General features: G+C 47.7%; 1 protein-coding gene and 1 long non-coding RNA gene across 2 annotated transcripts in view; one reads left to right on the top strand and one right to left on the bottom strand.

Annotated features, from left to right (window-relative positions):
- The window catches only part of LOC140399565 (uncharacterized), a 358,239-nt gene that overhangs the window by 210,265 nt on the left and 133,056 nt on the right, over positions 1-14,918 (top strand). The window lies entirely within an intron of this gene.
- LOC140399561 (antigen WC1.1-like) lies at positions 7,005-14,909 on the bottom strand. Its single transcript, XM_072489103.1, has 7 exons — positions 14,707-14,909; positions 14,510-14,542; positions 14,228-14,344; positions 11,343-11,450; positions 10,073-10,183; positions 9,115-9,234; positions 7,005-7,957 (listed from the first exon to the last, which is right to left on the bottom strand). Exons 1-7 carry the CDS (start codon positions 14,837-14,839, stop codon positions 7,914-7,916), a joined length of 666 nt encoding a protein of 221 aa, XP_072345204.1. The 5' UTR covers positions 14,840-14,909; the 3' UTR covers positions 7,005-7,913.

The raw sequence follows: 14,918 nt of genomic DNA, 5'->3' as shown, positions 1-14,918 counted from the left end.
GCACTCCCACAGCATTGACCCTCCAGCAGAGCCGCACTCCCACAGCATTGACCCTCCCACAGTGCCGCACTCCCACAGCATTGACACTCCCGCAGAGCCGCACTCCCACAGCATTGACCCTCCCGCAGTGCCGCACTCCCACAGCATTGACCCTCCCACAGTGCCGCATTCCCACAGCATTGACCCACCCGCAGTGCCGCTCTCCCACAGCATTTACCCTCCCGCAGTGCCACTCTCCTACAGCATTGACCCTCCCGCAGTGCCGCACTCCCACAGCATTGACCCTCCCGCCGTGCCGCACTCCAGCAGCACTGACCCTCCCGCAGTGCCGCACTCCCACAGCACTGACCCTCCCGCAGAGCCACACTCCCACAGCATTGACCCTCCCGCAGAGCCACACTCCCACAGCATTGACCCTCCCGCAGTGCCGCACTCCCACATCATTGACCCTCCCGCAGTGCCGCACTCCCACAACATTGACCACCCACCCCCCGCAGAGCCGCACTCCCACAGCACTGACCCTCCCGCAGAGCCACACTCCCACAGCATTGACCCTCCCGCAGAGCCACACTCCCACAGCATTGACCCTCCCGCAGTGCCGCACTCCCACATCATTGACCCTCCCGCAGTGCCGCACTCCCACAGCATTGACCCTCCCGCAGTGCCGCACTCCCACAACATTGACCCTCCCGCAGTGACGCACTCCCAAAGCATTGACACTCCCGCAGTGCCGCACTCCCACAGCATTGACTCTACCGCAGTGCTGCACTCCCACAGCACTGACCCACCCGCAGTGCCGCACTCCCACAGCATTGACCCTCCCGCAGTGCCGCACTCCCACAGCACTGACACTCCCGCTGTGACGCACTCCCAAAGCATTGACACTCCCGCAGTGCCGCACTCCCACAGCATTGACTCTACCGCAGTGCTGCACTCCCACAGCACTGACCCACCCGCAGTGCCGCAGTCCCACAGCATTGACCCTCCCGCAGTGCCGCACTCCCACAGTACTGACCCTCCCGCTGTGCCGCACTCCCACAGCACTGACCCTCCCGCAGTGCCGTACTCCCACAGCATTGACCCTCCCGCAATGCCGCAATCCCACAGCATTGACCCTCCCGCAGTGCTGCAGTCCCTCAGCATTGACCCTCCCGCAGTGCCGCACTCCCACAGCACTGACTCTCCCGCCGTGCCGCACTCCCACAGCACTGACCATCCCGCAGTGCCGCACTCCCACAGCACTGACCATCCCGCAGTGCCGCACTCCCACAGTACTGACCCTCCCACAGTGCCGCACTCCCACAGCATTGACCCTCCCGCAGTGCCGCACTCCCACAGCACTGACCCTCCCGCAGTGCCGCACTCCCACAGTACTGACCCTCCCGCAGTGCCGCACTCCCACAGCATTGACCCTCCCGCAGTGCCGCACTCCCACAGCACTGACCCTCCCGCAGTGCCGCACTCCCACAGCATTGACCCTCCCGCAGTGCCGCACTCCCACAGCATTGACCCTCCCGCAGTGCCGCACTCCCACATCATTGACCCTCCTGCAGTGCCGCATTCCCACAGCATTGACATTGCCGCAGTGACGCACTCCCACAGCATTGACCCTCCCGCAGTTCTGCACTCCCATAGCATTGACCCTCCCGCAGTGCCGCACTCCCACAACATTGACCCTCCCGCAGTGCCGCACTCCCACGGAATTGACCCTCCCGCATTGCCGCACTCCCACAGCACTGACCCTCCCGCAGTACCGCACTCCCACATCATTGAGCTACCCGCAGTGCCGCACTCCCACAGCATTGACCCTCCCGCAGTGCCGCACTCCCACAGCACTGACCCTCCCGCAGTGCCGCACTCCCACAGCATTGACCCTCGCGCAGTGCCGCACTCCCACAGCACTGACCTTCCCACAGTGCCGCACTCCCACAGCATTGACCCTTCCGCAGTTCTGCACTCCCACAGCACTGACCCTTCCGCAGTGCCGCACTCCCACAGCATTGACCCTCCCGCAGTGCCGCACTCCCACAGTATTGACCCTCCCGCAGTGCCGCACTCCCACAGCACTGACCCTCCCGCAGTGCCGCACTCCCACAGCACTGACCCTCCCGCAGTGCCGCACTCCCACAGCACTGACTCTCCCGCAGTTCTGCACTCCCATAGCACTGACCCTCCCGCAGTGCCGCACTCCCACAGCATTGACCCTCCCGCAGAGCCGCACTCCCACAGCACTGACCCTCCCGCAGTGCCGCACTCCAACAGCATTGACCCTGCCACTGTGCCGCACTCCCACAGCATTGACGCTCCCGCAGTTCTGCACACCCACAGCATTGACATTGCCGCAGTGCCGCACTCCCACAGCATTGACCCTCCCGCAGTGCCGCACTCCCACATTATTGACCCTCCCGCAGTGCCGCTCTCCCACAGCACTGACCCTCCCGCAGTGCCGCACACCCACAGCATTGACCCTCCCGCAGTGCCGCACTCCCACAGCACTGACCCTCCCGCAGTGCCGCACTCCCACAGCATTGACCCTCCCGCAGTGCCGCACTCCCACAGCACTGACCCTCCCGCAGTGCCGCACTCCCACAGCAATGACCCTCCCGCAGTGCCGCACCCCCACAGCATTGACACTCCTACAGTGCCGCACACCCACATCATTGACCCTCCCGCAGTGTAGATCTCGCGCTGATTCCACTCTGTGATTGTACCGACCCTGTGCGAAGCAGATTCATTGTACTTACCCTCTGACTGTGAGGACCCAACTGCACACTACCCCACTGACAGCTTAGCACTCACGCACACATGTCCCTCCGACAGTTGATTGGTTTCCCTGTACTATGAATCCGATAGACAAGTATTTCCAAGATGCTGACAGTTCTATGATGGTGTGCTCTCGCAGGGTCCACAGGGTAGATCACAATAGTTACCGCCACTTAAAGTCATACCTCTGCCGATAATTGGATCCCAATCATCAATGGTTCTCTTCAAGAGCAGTGCTAACCCGCAGACAGTGAAGTCCCCCCTCAGTACTGAGCGTCTGACAGGATGGCGCCATGGCAGTTCTGTGTATCTGAGTACAGTACTTGCTCCTGACTGACCGTTAGACAGTGCACTGCTCCATCAGTGAGGTCCCAATGTCAGCCTCGAAATTAACTGCTGTATTTATGAAACTGTGTAATTCTTCTTGTGAATGAGATGTGAGGCCGGATTATGTTGTCGTCCGTTATAAAGATTGACAGCCAGATACTATGCTTTTGATCTGGAGGCACATATAGACCGCGGCTTGGTAAGAATCTGAGAGTATCCTGTGATATCTGTGATGTGACGTGTATTTTCAGGACAAACATTATAATTTAGTCTTCACCGCTATTGATGTGGGTGACCTCGGATAGTATGATTACTACAAACTCAATACGGTTGGTCTGTCCTATGCACTGACCTATATACGTCCCATAGCCCTTGGTTTTAGTACATTTATTCCAGCCCCGCCCCATCCCAACTCAATAACTGCTGATGATCTGGATCTGTTAATCCGACTAAGGCATCATATTTCTGTTTGTGTGTGATTTCTCACATAGACAATGAGCGTGATATGTTTGTTCTCTATCACATGGCTGGGAGATTTGTGGGTAGCAACCTACCATAGCTGGTGAACTCATGACTGATTCGTCAAATGACTGTAGCGCTCTATGTCTGTGGTGCCTCCACAGTCGCCAGTTTTGGTCTATCGTTATTCCTTTGGATTATAGAATCCCTACAGTGTCATTCGGCCCATCGAGTCTGCACTGGCAGGCTTGGAAAGAGCCCCCGAGGAAAGAGCACCCTACTTGAGCCCGCCTTACTCAGTAACCCAACCTCACCATTTGCTTACCCGAGGGTGCAATTTAGCATGGCCAATGCACCTAACCTGCACATTTTTGAACTGTGGAAAAAATGAGACTGCGGACAGAAACTGCAAACGTCACACAGAGCACTCACCCGAGACGTGAATTGCACACGGCTCCCCGGGCCAGTACTGTGCTAATGGGAGCAGTGGTATGCACACTGCCAACGTGCCGGATGATGAGCTAACTGCATTTTCCCCAGCCTGTTTGTGATGACCCCATGTTTGATCAGCTCTGTGTGTATAATTAAGCTAATCGCCGACCAGCTCTGTCCATGCGATCGTTCCCTTGGCGAATGACTACCTGCGGGAATGTGATATTTCAGCCTTGCTGTTCAGTTCTGCCTGCCTCATTCCCCTCCATTTAAATAAGAACAATTCGTCCTTCTTGTTTTTAGAATTTCCGCTAACGGGGAGGCTTGGCGAATTGGTGCTGAGCAGATGACCCGCATTGCTGCCTCTGGGAGTATGCTGTGCATGGGATGACAGCCAAGAGAGGAGCGCTGCCGAATAATTTCGACATTCATTTCGAACTTCTATGTGTTTGTTATTAGCTCCAGTATCTGATTTTACTGATTCGTGTTTATTACATTAGTAGGGCTTTAATTAACCAGAATTCTGACATAATAATAGTAAACAGAATGATCAATAGCGATTTTGAAGTTGGCATTATTGCGTTTCACTCCAAGGAATTTTAAATAATGTATTTCTTGTAGCTGTGGTTGTTTTACACAATGGAAAGATTCACTTATGTCAACATAACGTTCTGTTGCGAAATCTGAGACTGTGTGATGCAGAACTGCAGCTTTTATGATTATGTGATGGCCTGGAAAAGTATGGTTTAATGATGGATGTTGGTTTATTGATAGTAGGGCGGACAGGGGGAGATGTCACTGAGTTGAAACAACATTTTGGATGACTGTATTTAGCCGCCATGGGACTTCAGCAGGCTGTGGTCATTCAGTAGAGCGCCGTGTTGAAAGTCATAATACATGGAAAACAAATATTTATTGCTGGTTCAAACCAATCGTCACTGCAAGTGACATCCAGAAATAAAGTGGTTACAAAATTATGTTCGAATAAACATCATGAATTCATGTCAGCTCAAGAAACAAATACATTTTAAGATTCACCCATGCAACAAAGCTGGACAGTGAAATACTCAATTTCAAGATTAAAATTTCCAATCTGAACATCCAGGTATATTCAAAAATTAGGAAGTACAGCCAATACGAAAACTGAGTTGGAGGGGGCATTGTTTGTAAAGCAGAAAATCAGTCCAATAGTGAGGAACAATATATATATATACTCCCAACATCCTGATTTGGAAGTTGTACGGTGGAGGTAAGAAATACCAAGGGACACAAACGTCTTTCCAGTGTTGCCTCAAGGCCCAGAAACAGCATTTGGGGTGAAAGCGAAGCTATTATATAAGAAATCGATGAATAATTCAATACATCTAAAATTGTAATCATTGGTCACTTTGATTTATAGCGATTGGGCAAACCTAACGAGCATTGGAATAGCGGAGGGGGACTTCCTGAATTGGTTTTATAAACCAAAATGTTGGTGAAGCAACCAGCTAACTGACTATTCTAGACTGGGTCTTTACAATGGGAAACGATTAATTAACAATCTAGTGCTGTGGGTTCCCTTGGCGGAGTATAACCCGAATGTGTTCCATGTATTCATTAAGATGGAGAGTGAAGTAGTGTAATCAGAACCTCGGATCCTGAATCTGAATGATGGGACATGCGTGGATATTATTGACAAGGATAGATTGGGAAATCTTACTAAAACGGTTGATGGTAGATAGACAATGGTTCACGTTTAAAGCACGTCTGCATGTATGACAACAATTATTAATTCCTGTCTTGCACAAAGAAAATCAAAGGCGGAAACGTGGCTCAACAATGGCTCACATAAGAAATTAGGGATAATATTAAATCCAAAGACAATATATATATATAATCGTCAGGGGGAATAAAATAACAAGCCTCAGGTTTGGGAACATTTAAATAAAGGAGGACAAATAAAGAATTCAATAAATGAGGACAAAAATGACCAAGAGAGGAAATGAGAGGATAACAGTAATATTGCAGGGAACAGAGTAATTCACCGAAGCTGGTTCTGTGAATATGTGAAGACAAAATGCTTAAGACCAGTGTCGGTGCGGGCAGAAGCCGTGGAAATTGGAATTGGTAACGACGAAATGGAAGAAGAATTACACACTTTGCTTCTGTCCTCACAAAAGAGGGCACACATAATCTGCCAGTATTGGTAGCGAGCTAATAGTCCAGTAAAGGAGCAGAACTGAAGAAAATCAGAGTTAGTAAGACACGAGTGTTTGGGAATCTTAGGGGGTAAAATGAATACATCACCAGGGTCTAATAGTCTACATCCCAGTATATTAAAGGACATGGAACTGGAAATATTGGATGTATTGATGGCCATCTTCCAAATGTTTATAGACTTTGAATACAGATTGGAGTGTGGCAAAAGTATTCCCACCAATGAAAAGGCAGGGAGAAGAAATAAATATATAACTGCAGGCCAGTTAGTCTGATGCTCGAGTCTATTATAAAAAGAAGTGATATGAGATCATTTGGACAGCATGAACAGGATTGGACAAAACGACCATGGGTGTATAGAACGCCAATCATGCCTAACCACTGGACATGTTTGAGGATGGAACCACGAGCGAAGATAAGGCAGATCCAGTGGATGTAACGCATACGGACATTCAGAATACATTGGGTAAATTCCCTCATAAAATTGTAGTGGCAAAATAAAAACAGCTGGATTAGGGAGTAATGTCTTTGACTTTTTTAAAATTTAGAGTACCTAATTCATTTTTTCCACTTAAGGGCCAATTTAGCGTGACCAATCCACTTACTCTGCATATCTTTGGGATATGGGGGCAAAACCCACGCAAATTCGGGGAGAATGTGCAAACTTCACACAGACAGCGACCCAGAGTCGGGATCGAACCTGGGACTGCGGCGCCGTGAGGCAGCAATGCTAAGCACTGCGCCACCCTGCTGCACACGGGTAATGAATTTGAATGGACTGAGAATTAATTGACAGACGGGAATAAATGTGCCATTTTCCGATTGGCAGGCAGCGTCTAGTGTGATACCGCAGGGGTCAGTGTTTGGACCCCAGCTGTTCACGATGTATATAAATGATCTGTGTGATGACACAAAATGTCACATTTCCAAGGTTTTTGACGGCACAAAACGAGGCGTAATTATGAGTTGTGAGTAAGATGCAAGGAGACTTAAAGGTTGACACAAGTTGAGCAAGTTCGCAGAAGCAGGCCAATCGCCCCATCGCCTCTGCAACGACCTTCTGAAAGAGCACTCTGACAGGCCCAATCACCGCCCAACCCTGTAACTCAACCTAAAGTACACATCTTCGGGCACTGAGAGCACGCAGACACGGGGAAAACGTTCAATACGACCTGGAGTGCACATCTTTAGGAGCACGCTGATAGGGCGGGGGGACGTACAAACTCCACACAGCTAGTCACCCAAGGCTTCAATCGAACCTTCGTCCTGGCGATGTGAGACAGCCATGCTAACTGTGCCGCTGAACCACCCTTGTTGGGGAGTATAGAATTAGGGGACACAGTATCAGAATAGGCGGTAATTTAGGCAACACGCCTGTCACATGCCTGGGATGAGGAAAAATTGATTCACTCAGAGATTAGCGAAGCTGCCGAGTTCTCAAAACGGGAATGTGGAATTGAGGGTCAGCCATGATCGTATTAAATAGTTGAGCAGGCGCAAAGGTCCAAATGGCCTATTTCTGATCCCAGTTTCTATGTCCCTATGAAATGTCAGTGAAATGCAGGTTCATGAAGACAAAGCGTCGTGAATCTCGGTACTCAACACATTCTTATTTGATATTTAATAAACTAAACCAGTTCTTATATCGCGAAGTGACACATTATTGGCATGAACACGTTGTTGGAAAATCTTGGGTTCTCTTCTTTTGTTTAACACTGAACATTCCCGCCAGTCGGTCACATGCCTAGGGATGTTGCCTCCTTGTGCTTCTTCATTAAACCTGAAAGGTGTAAAGAAACGGCCTTAAGGACAAAGAGGACTTTCATAGATCATAGAAGTTACAGTGCAGAAGGAGGCCATTCGGCCCATCGAGTCTGCACCGGCTCTTGGAAAGAGCACCCCACCCAAGGTCAACAACTCCACCCTATCCCCATAACCCAGTAACCCCACCCAACACTAAGGGCAATTTTGGACACTAAGGGCAATTTATCATGGCCAATCCACCTAACCGGCACATCTGTGGACTGTGGGAGGAAACCGGAGCACCTGGGGGAAACCCACGCACACACGGGGAGGATGTGCAGACTCCGCACAGACAGTGATCCAAGCCGGAATCGAACCTGGGAACCTGGAACTGTGAAACAATTGTGCTATCCACATTGCTACCGTGCTGCCCTGAAAGTTGAAACTTTCAACAAGTTTCACTATGGTCTAAACAATCCTTACATGCTATATGCAAGCATTCTCGGTATTTTCAACTGTTAGTTGGAACAGATGCCGGTAAAGGGGAATAACCGTGGCGTATCTCAACCAGAGTAGAGTGTTGTCTACTATGTGGAGAAAGAGCAGTTGGATTAATAATGGGATGACTGCGAGATAGATGGCGCACCGATGGTTTATGCATGGTAAAAGCATGAGGGTGTGGAACTTGCCTGGTGTCAGAATGAAATAACATTGTTTTCCACAAGCATAACATTGGTGTGTTGTCCCGCTGGGTGGCAATGTATGTGCCCTCAATCAGGAGACTCAGAATGAGTACTGGAAGGATTTCCTGCTCGGTGTTTCACACTGAACAAGTATAAACTTATTTGAAGGATAAACTCATTATTTCCGAAATGTAATTGTGCCGAATGACAGCAGAAACTGCCATTAACGCGGTTGTGTGCCACATCCGGATGGAATGGACTACATATCGAATCATCTTTTATCGTCACAAGTATGAAGTTACTGTGAAAATCCACTAGTTGCCACATTCCGACGCCTGTTCGCGTAAGCTGGTATGGGAATTGAATCCGCGCTGCTCGCCTTGTTCTGCATCACAAACCAGCTGTCTAGCCCACTGAGCTAAACCAGCCCCTTACATCCCCTGCAGCCTCTCGCTTGTCCATTCCTCCCGGATGGAACTCGGCTGTGGGACGCATCAAAGGCGTATCTCACCCAGAGTAGAGGCATCACCGCCAGCAATTGTCAGCGTTGAAAGATCCGCAGCGGCGAGATCGAGAAGCAAGTGTCGGCGCCTGGAGTCAACAGTTTCTGCCTCAACGTCATCATCAACGTCTGGAAGCGAACATAGAAGAGAATGGTGATTTTCACTGGAGCTAATTATATTTCCTGCATAATGAGAATGATTCCCTCGAATGTTAATCCACCAAAAAAGAGAAGGGCAGAGAAGTGGACCCATTTTGGTCTTCAGGTTCCCTGAGTTTAATCGGTTGGAAAATCATTGATCCACGTCAATTTTGCATTTTTATTTTGTGGTTTATTGTCACTGGATTCCAACGAATGACGGAGAACATTTTGGGAGGTGGTGGCAGAGCAGTGTCACAGCTCAAATCGTTCTCTCGAACCCGAAGATCGTCGGTGCATACCCGATTTCGAAGCACCCGATGGCACAGAGTGACATTTGAATTCAATAAATAACGGGAATTCAATATCGAATGTGTATTAAATAGTCTGCTTTATTCCTGTCCCCTGTCCCCTGAGGGAAAGCAGTCAGCCACCCTGATCTGCTATGCCGCACATGTGAATCTAGATCCACAATAATGCCGTTTACTCATGAATTCCCTCCAAATTGCCAGCAGGGCCGTTCGGGTTGGACAATAACATCTGGTCGGGTCAGCGTTAAATGAATGCAATTTAAAAAATATCTGCGCCCACATTTCACTTCTCACTTCATCGGGGAAAACAACATGAATTGAATGTTTTATACCTCTGTACAACAGACAGCGATCTGTATGAAGTTCATTTCGTCATAATGTATGTTTGCCGATTTGCTTAAATTAAATTAAATTGAAACGTTCTCCAGTATGTGGATCATTGTTCTTTGCGATATTTACAATGTTATTCTGGATTGAAAGTGTGAACACCATCAACTAGAAAGTGAGAATACACCCACCCTGAACACTAGACGCTTCCCAGTCCCGGTTTTCTGATTCAGCATCCTTGTCGCCCAAACTGTGACTGGTGTAATATCCGATCTGATTCAGGGAGTCATTGGAAGCAGAGTCTGTTAAAGACAAAATAAAACGGATTATAATTGGATATATTGATGCCCCAGAAACATTGTAACGGAAAACAACACAGAAACATTGTGTCCCTTGGAGTAGAGATCACAATAATTTAACAGTGCACATAGAATTCCCTGGTGTTTGCGAATAAACAACATGTTCGGAACAGAGTCACCATGCGCAATTCAGTGAAAAGAGGAAGATTCAGTATCACCAGATCAGGACAACTGGAGATAGACCTGCTACCCTGTAACAGGCAGGATAACACATAGTGCATCCCAATTAGAGATAGGCATTGTATATCAGAAAAGTGTATATAATTTCAAATGTAACCCTTTATTACAATATCCGTTGGCAGGGTTTCATTCTCCTGAATCATGTCCTGACCCCAAGGATCTCCATCACTTTTATTTTAGAGCAGTTAAATCGAGACTGGAGAAAGACTTATCTCCGCTGGGTCGACTCGACAGAATCCGAGTTAGAAAATCAGAAGATTTTTTTCTTCTCACTTCAGTCCTTCTTGAATCAGCCCGAGGAGCATCTTTGCAATTGCTTTGCACAAGCCCCTATGAGTTTTCATTGAATTTGATAACATTCAGACCAGAACCGCAGCCAAATCTCCAAATGTTATGTCACAGATGTTGTTTGGAGGTTCTGCTTAACCTCTTTAAATCTCAATCCCATCCATCTGGAAATAAACGCTTACGTGTGTTTTAATTTTGATGGTGTCGTTATTCTGCACCGATATTTTAGTGTTTGGTATATTTGTACACCCAAATCACTGTTCAACAATCCAATTAGATTTCTCTCCAGTATGAGATGACAGCCGGATTATTATTGCCAAGATGTAAACCATTCAAAGTACGTATGTTGAAATGAATCTGGTAATTATAGGTGAATTTTGCAAGTGTTTCATATTGCAACAACACGCTGTGTGTTGTTCACTGGTTCTGATACAAACGCTCAGGTCGCTATTTACCAAGGAGTGGAACAGAGTGGAGCAAAAATGGGCAGAAACAGTCTTCACCAATTCCATTTTTCTTCTCGCTATATACCGAACACTGAAATAACGCTGCTGCATACGAGCACTTTCAACGGGGCTACAATTAAACAGTTACTTGTCCGGTGTATAGTGCATTTAGAATTGAAAATGCAAACCTGATGCATGGGTCTGGATTGACTCCTTTCCAGGGGGGATATTGTCAATTTCTTCATAAATTGCAGGGTACAAAGCGAATGGCGAAGCCCAGTTGGCAGTGACGATACCTGTTGGAGTGAAGACGGAGCGTTTCATTTGTTGCATTGCATTGCCTTTAGTATTTGTGAATGAAAATAAAGAAAGCTTCATAGCGACCATAATTAAGAGACCAAAACAGTTAACTTAAATGAAATGAAATGAAATGAAAATCGCTTATTGTCACGAGTAGGCTTCAATGAAGTTACTGTGAAAATCCCATAGTCGCCACATTCCGGCGCCTGTTCGGGGAGGCTGGTACGGGAATTGAACCGTGCTGCTGGCCTGCCTTGGTCTGCTTTCAAAGCCAGCGATTTAGCCCAGTGTGCGTGTCTGACACACGCAGATACAAATAGATGGAGAGTTATAGAGCAAGGGAGAGAAATTGTGTGTCTCGCCGAGTGAATCAGTGACTGCCTATGGGTGTGTGAGAGTGAGTGCTAGTGCGAAAATTATTGTTTTGTGTGAGTGGGAGAGCGAGCTAGAGCGGGAGAAAGATAGAGTGGCGTCAATGTTTGTGCAAGTGTGTGAGTGAGCACGTGTGTGAGGGAGAGACTGGCGATGTTTATGTCTATGTGCCTGTGCGATAGAGAGCAGGAAAGAAACCAAGACCCGCAGAGCGTGTGTGTATGTCCATCCGTGCAAGTAAGTCAGCGAGTGTGCTTGGGTGTGCGTGAGTGTTCGTGTGAGTGTGTGCGAGTCTGTATGTGAGTGTGACTTTATAGGTTGCTATTTTTGTCATTGTGCGAGAGGGAAAGGGAGATAGTCTGTTCGCCACTGCTTGTGCGTGTGAGAGAGAGAGAGAGAGAGAGATAGAGAGAGAGAGAGAGAAGAGAGGGAGAGAGACAGAGCGTTTCCGAGCGTTCCTGTGTGTGTGAGAGAACAGGTTTGAGGAAATAATAACATAACCTGTACCCAAGTAAATCAGTGAATGCTTTTACATGTGTGTGTGAGAGAGAGTGTGTGTATGTTGGTATTTGTGTGTGGGAGCAAACTTAAGAGAGAATTAAACAGAAGCAGAGAGAATATGTGCGGGTTGTAACGAGTTAATGTATGTGTGACTGATTGTATGTGTGAGAGAGAGAATGGGTATATGTTGGTGTGTGTGTGACTGAGTGTGTGTGAGAGGCAGTGTGCATGAGTATTGCTGGTGTCTATGTGTATGTACATGAGCAAATTAGAGAGATACCGTGTACGCAAGTGAATCATTTCATGAGTGCATGAGAGTGAGTGCGAGCGTGTGTATTGGCGTTTGTGTGCAGGAGAGATGGGATATGGACGTGTGTGCAAGTGAAACTGCGTGTGTGAAAACAGTATATGTGTGTAAGAGGCAGGGTGAGTGTGTTTATACGAGTGTCTGTATGCGTGCGAGCGAGCCGGAGGGAGAGATATATATCTCTGGAGTGAGACTATTTGTACCATTGTGCATAAATGAGTCAGTGAGTGTGCGCATGTGTGTATATGCGTGCATGCGTGTGTATATGCGTACAAGTGTGTGTGTATATATGGTATATGCGTCTGTATATGCGTACATGTGTGCATGTACATGCGTTCATGTGTATGTATGCGTACATGTGTCTGTATATATGGTGCGTGTGTGTGTATATGCATACATGTGTGTGTGTATGCGTCCATGTGTGTGTGTGTATATGCGTGCATGTGTGTGCAAAACTGTGACTCTGCAGGTTGCTTCTTGTGCAATTGTATGGGAGAGAGAGATGTTCTGAATGTGCACATATTTATCTGAAACCAAGGAGATGACACATAAGTAAAAATTAACTTGATTTAATCTTCGGAAAAGATCGATTGATTCTGATGGACATGGAAATGTTGTGGAAGAGACATTGGCAGAGACTGTGTCTGATCGCTGTCGACAGCATCAGGTGTGAAACACCATTGAGGTGGTGATGTTTCCTACCGTGACACATCTGTGTGAGAACTAATTGTCCTTTACTTCGAACGGGAGGCTGTTGATGTTTGGGATATTAGTGCAATAATTGTGTTCGGATGCGGAATAATCATTGACTAATTCAGCAAATCTCAAATAATTGTCAGATTGCAGATATAGAACATAGACTGCAGAAGGAAACCATTCGGCACATCGAGTCTGCACCGACCCACTTAAGCCCTCACTTCCACCCTACTCCCGTAACCTAGTCACCCCTCCTAACCATTTTCGGTCACTAAGGGCAATTTGTCATGGCCAATCCACCTAACCCGCACGTCTTTGGACCGTGGGAGGAAATCGGAACACCCGGAGGAAATACACGCAGACACGGGGAGAACGTGCAGACTCCACACAGACAGTGACCGAGCAGGGAATCGAACCTGGGACCCTGGCGTTGTGAAGCAACAGTGCTAATCACTTGTGCTACCGTGGTATTGATGGATTCCGGTTAGGGAGCTCGAGGTTGTCAACCGTACCGACAACCTGCACGAGTGGGACGGATGCACACGTATAACTGAAGAATTGAATAAAGGAAGAAGATTGATTTGGATCTGATCCCAGGAGCCAGAAAGGTTCACTGACATTTTCTGATCCAGGGCAGGAGCATCTGGGATTCTGGCATATTAACTGGGAACTTAAATTTGGACATGTAGGCAACTCTACAATTTAATCGTCACAGAAAACTGAGTCGACTATTGACGTGAACGAAACCAACGAACAAAACCAGAGTAAGATTTTAAATTAGGTTTAAACAAGGAGAAGTGACAGTCTTTTCAAATGGCCAATGAACTGAAGGTTGGTCTGTATATGAATCAATATGCGAGATCCAATGGAAATGCACCAGGATAACTGCACCCTCACCTTTTCTATTTGACTTGTTCCGCATTACCAGCAGCAGTGCGATCAACTCACAGATTAACAGGACTCCCAGGGTGATGCAGATCACTTCCGGGGTGTAAGTGGTTTCCGCTTTCTGTCCTTAATGAAAGTTTAGAAGACGATTTAACACAGGGAAGCCAACTGATATTCTTTAATGTGTTTAAAGTTCTGAAGCCACACATATAATCTAAAGAAATTATCAACAACAAGAAAACATCAACAAGACTAGCGCTAATACGAATGATATGTGTTGGTAATAAGTACCTGCAGGTGTGGAAGAAGATCTCTGCGGTAATTCTGGGAATGAGGAATGAATGATGCAAAAATAATGGACAACACGTTATGAATTTACTTGAAATAAAACATGCGTTTTTAATTTCGTAAGAATTGCATTAAACACCACAAAGTGCAAGTACCCCGTCCCGCAGCAACGACCACCACACCTTATGCCGTACCCTTACCAGAACAAATCACATTGGCATCTTCCTTGTGATGGCAATCAGGTTGAGCTGCGGATGAGGATGGACAGTCAGAGAGAATGGATTCGCTTCCGGTGCACCTGACCTCATCGAGCCAGACAGCACCGTCACCCATGCCAAACGCGGCTCCACCTGGAGCCTGTAGAGCCAGGCCGCAACCCAGCTGCCTGCAGACAACTTCAGCATCGGCCATA

The sequence above is a fragment of the Scyliorhinus torazame genome, chromosome 23 (assembly GCF_047496885.1).
Source record: "Scyliorhinus torazame isolate Kashiwa2021f chromosome 23, sScyTor2.1, whole genome shotgun sequence".
Classification (NCBI taxonomy): Eukaryota; Metazoa; Chordata; class Chondrichthyes; order Carcharhiniformes; family Scyliorhinidae; genus Scyliorhinus; species Scyliorhinus torazame.
The sequence above is the reverse complement of the archived record's forward strand: the minus strand, read 5'-3'. Positions and strand labels throughout refer to the sequence as shown.

Coding starts and splice junctions, on each gene's coding strand:
- LOC140399561 (XM_072489103.1), bottom strand. CDS start 14,839: ATGGGTGACGGTGCTGTCTGGCTCGATGAGGTCAGGTGCACCGGAAGC. Junction 9,235..10,072: donor GGAAGCGTCTAGTGTTCAGG/GTGGGTGTATTC, acceptor GTTCGCTTCCAG/ACGTTGATGATGACGTTGAG. Junction 7,958..9,114: donor CGGTGATGCCTCTACTCTGG/GTGAGATACGCC, acceptor TACACCTTTCAG/GTTTAATGAAGAAGCACAAG.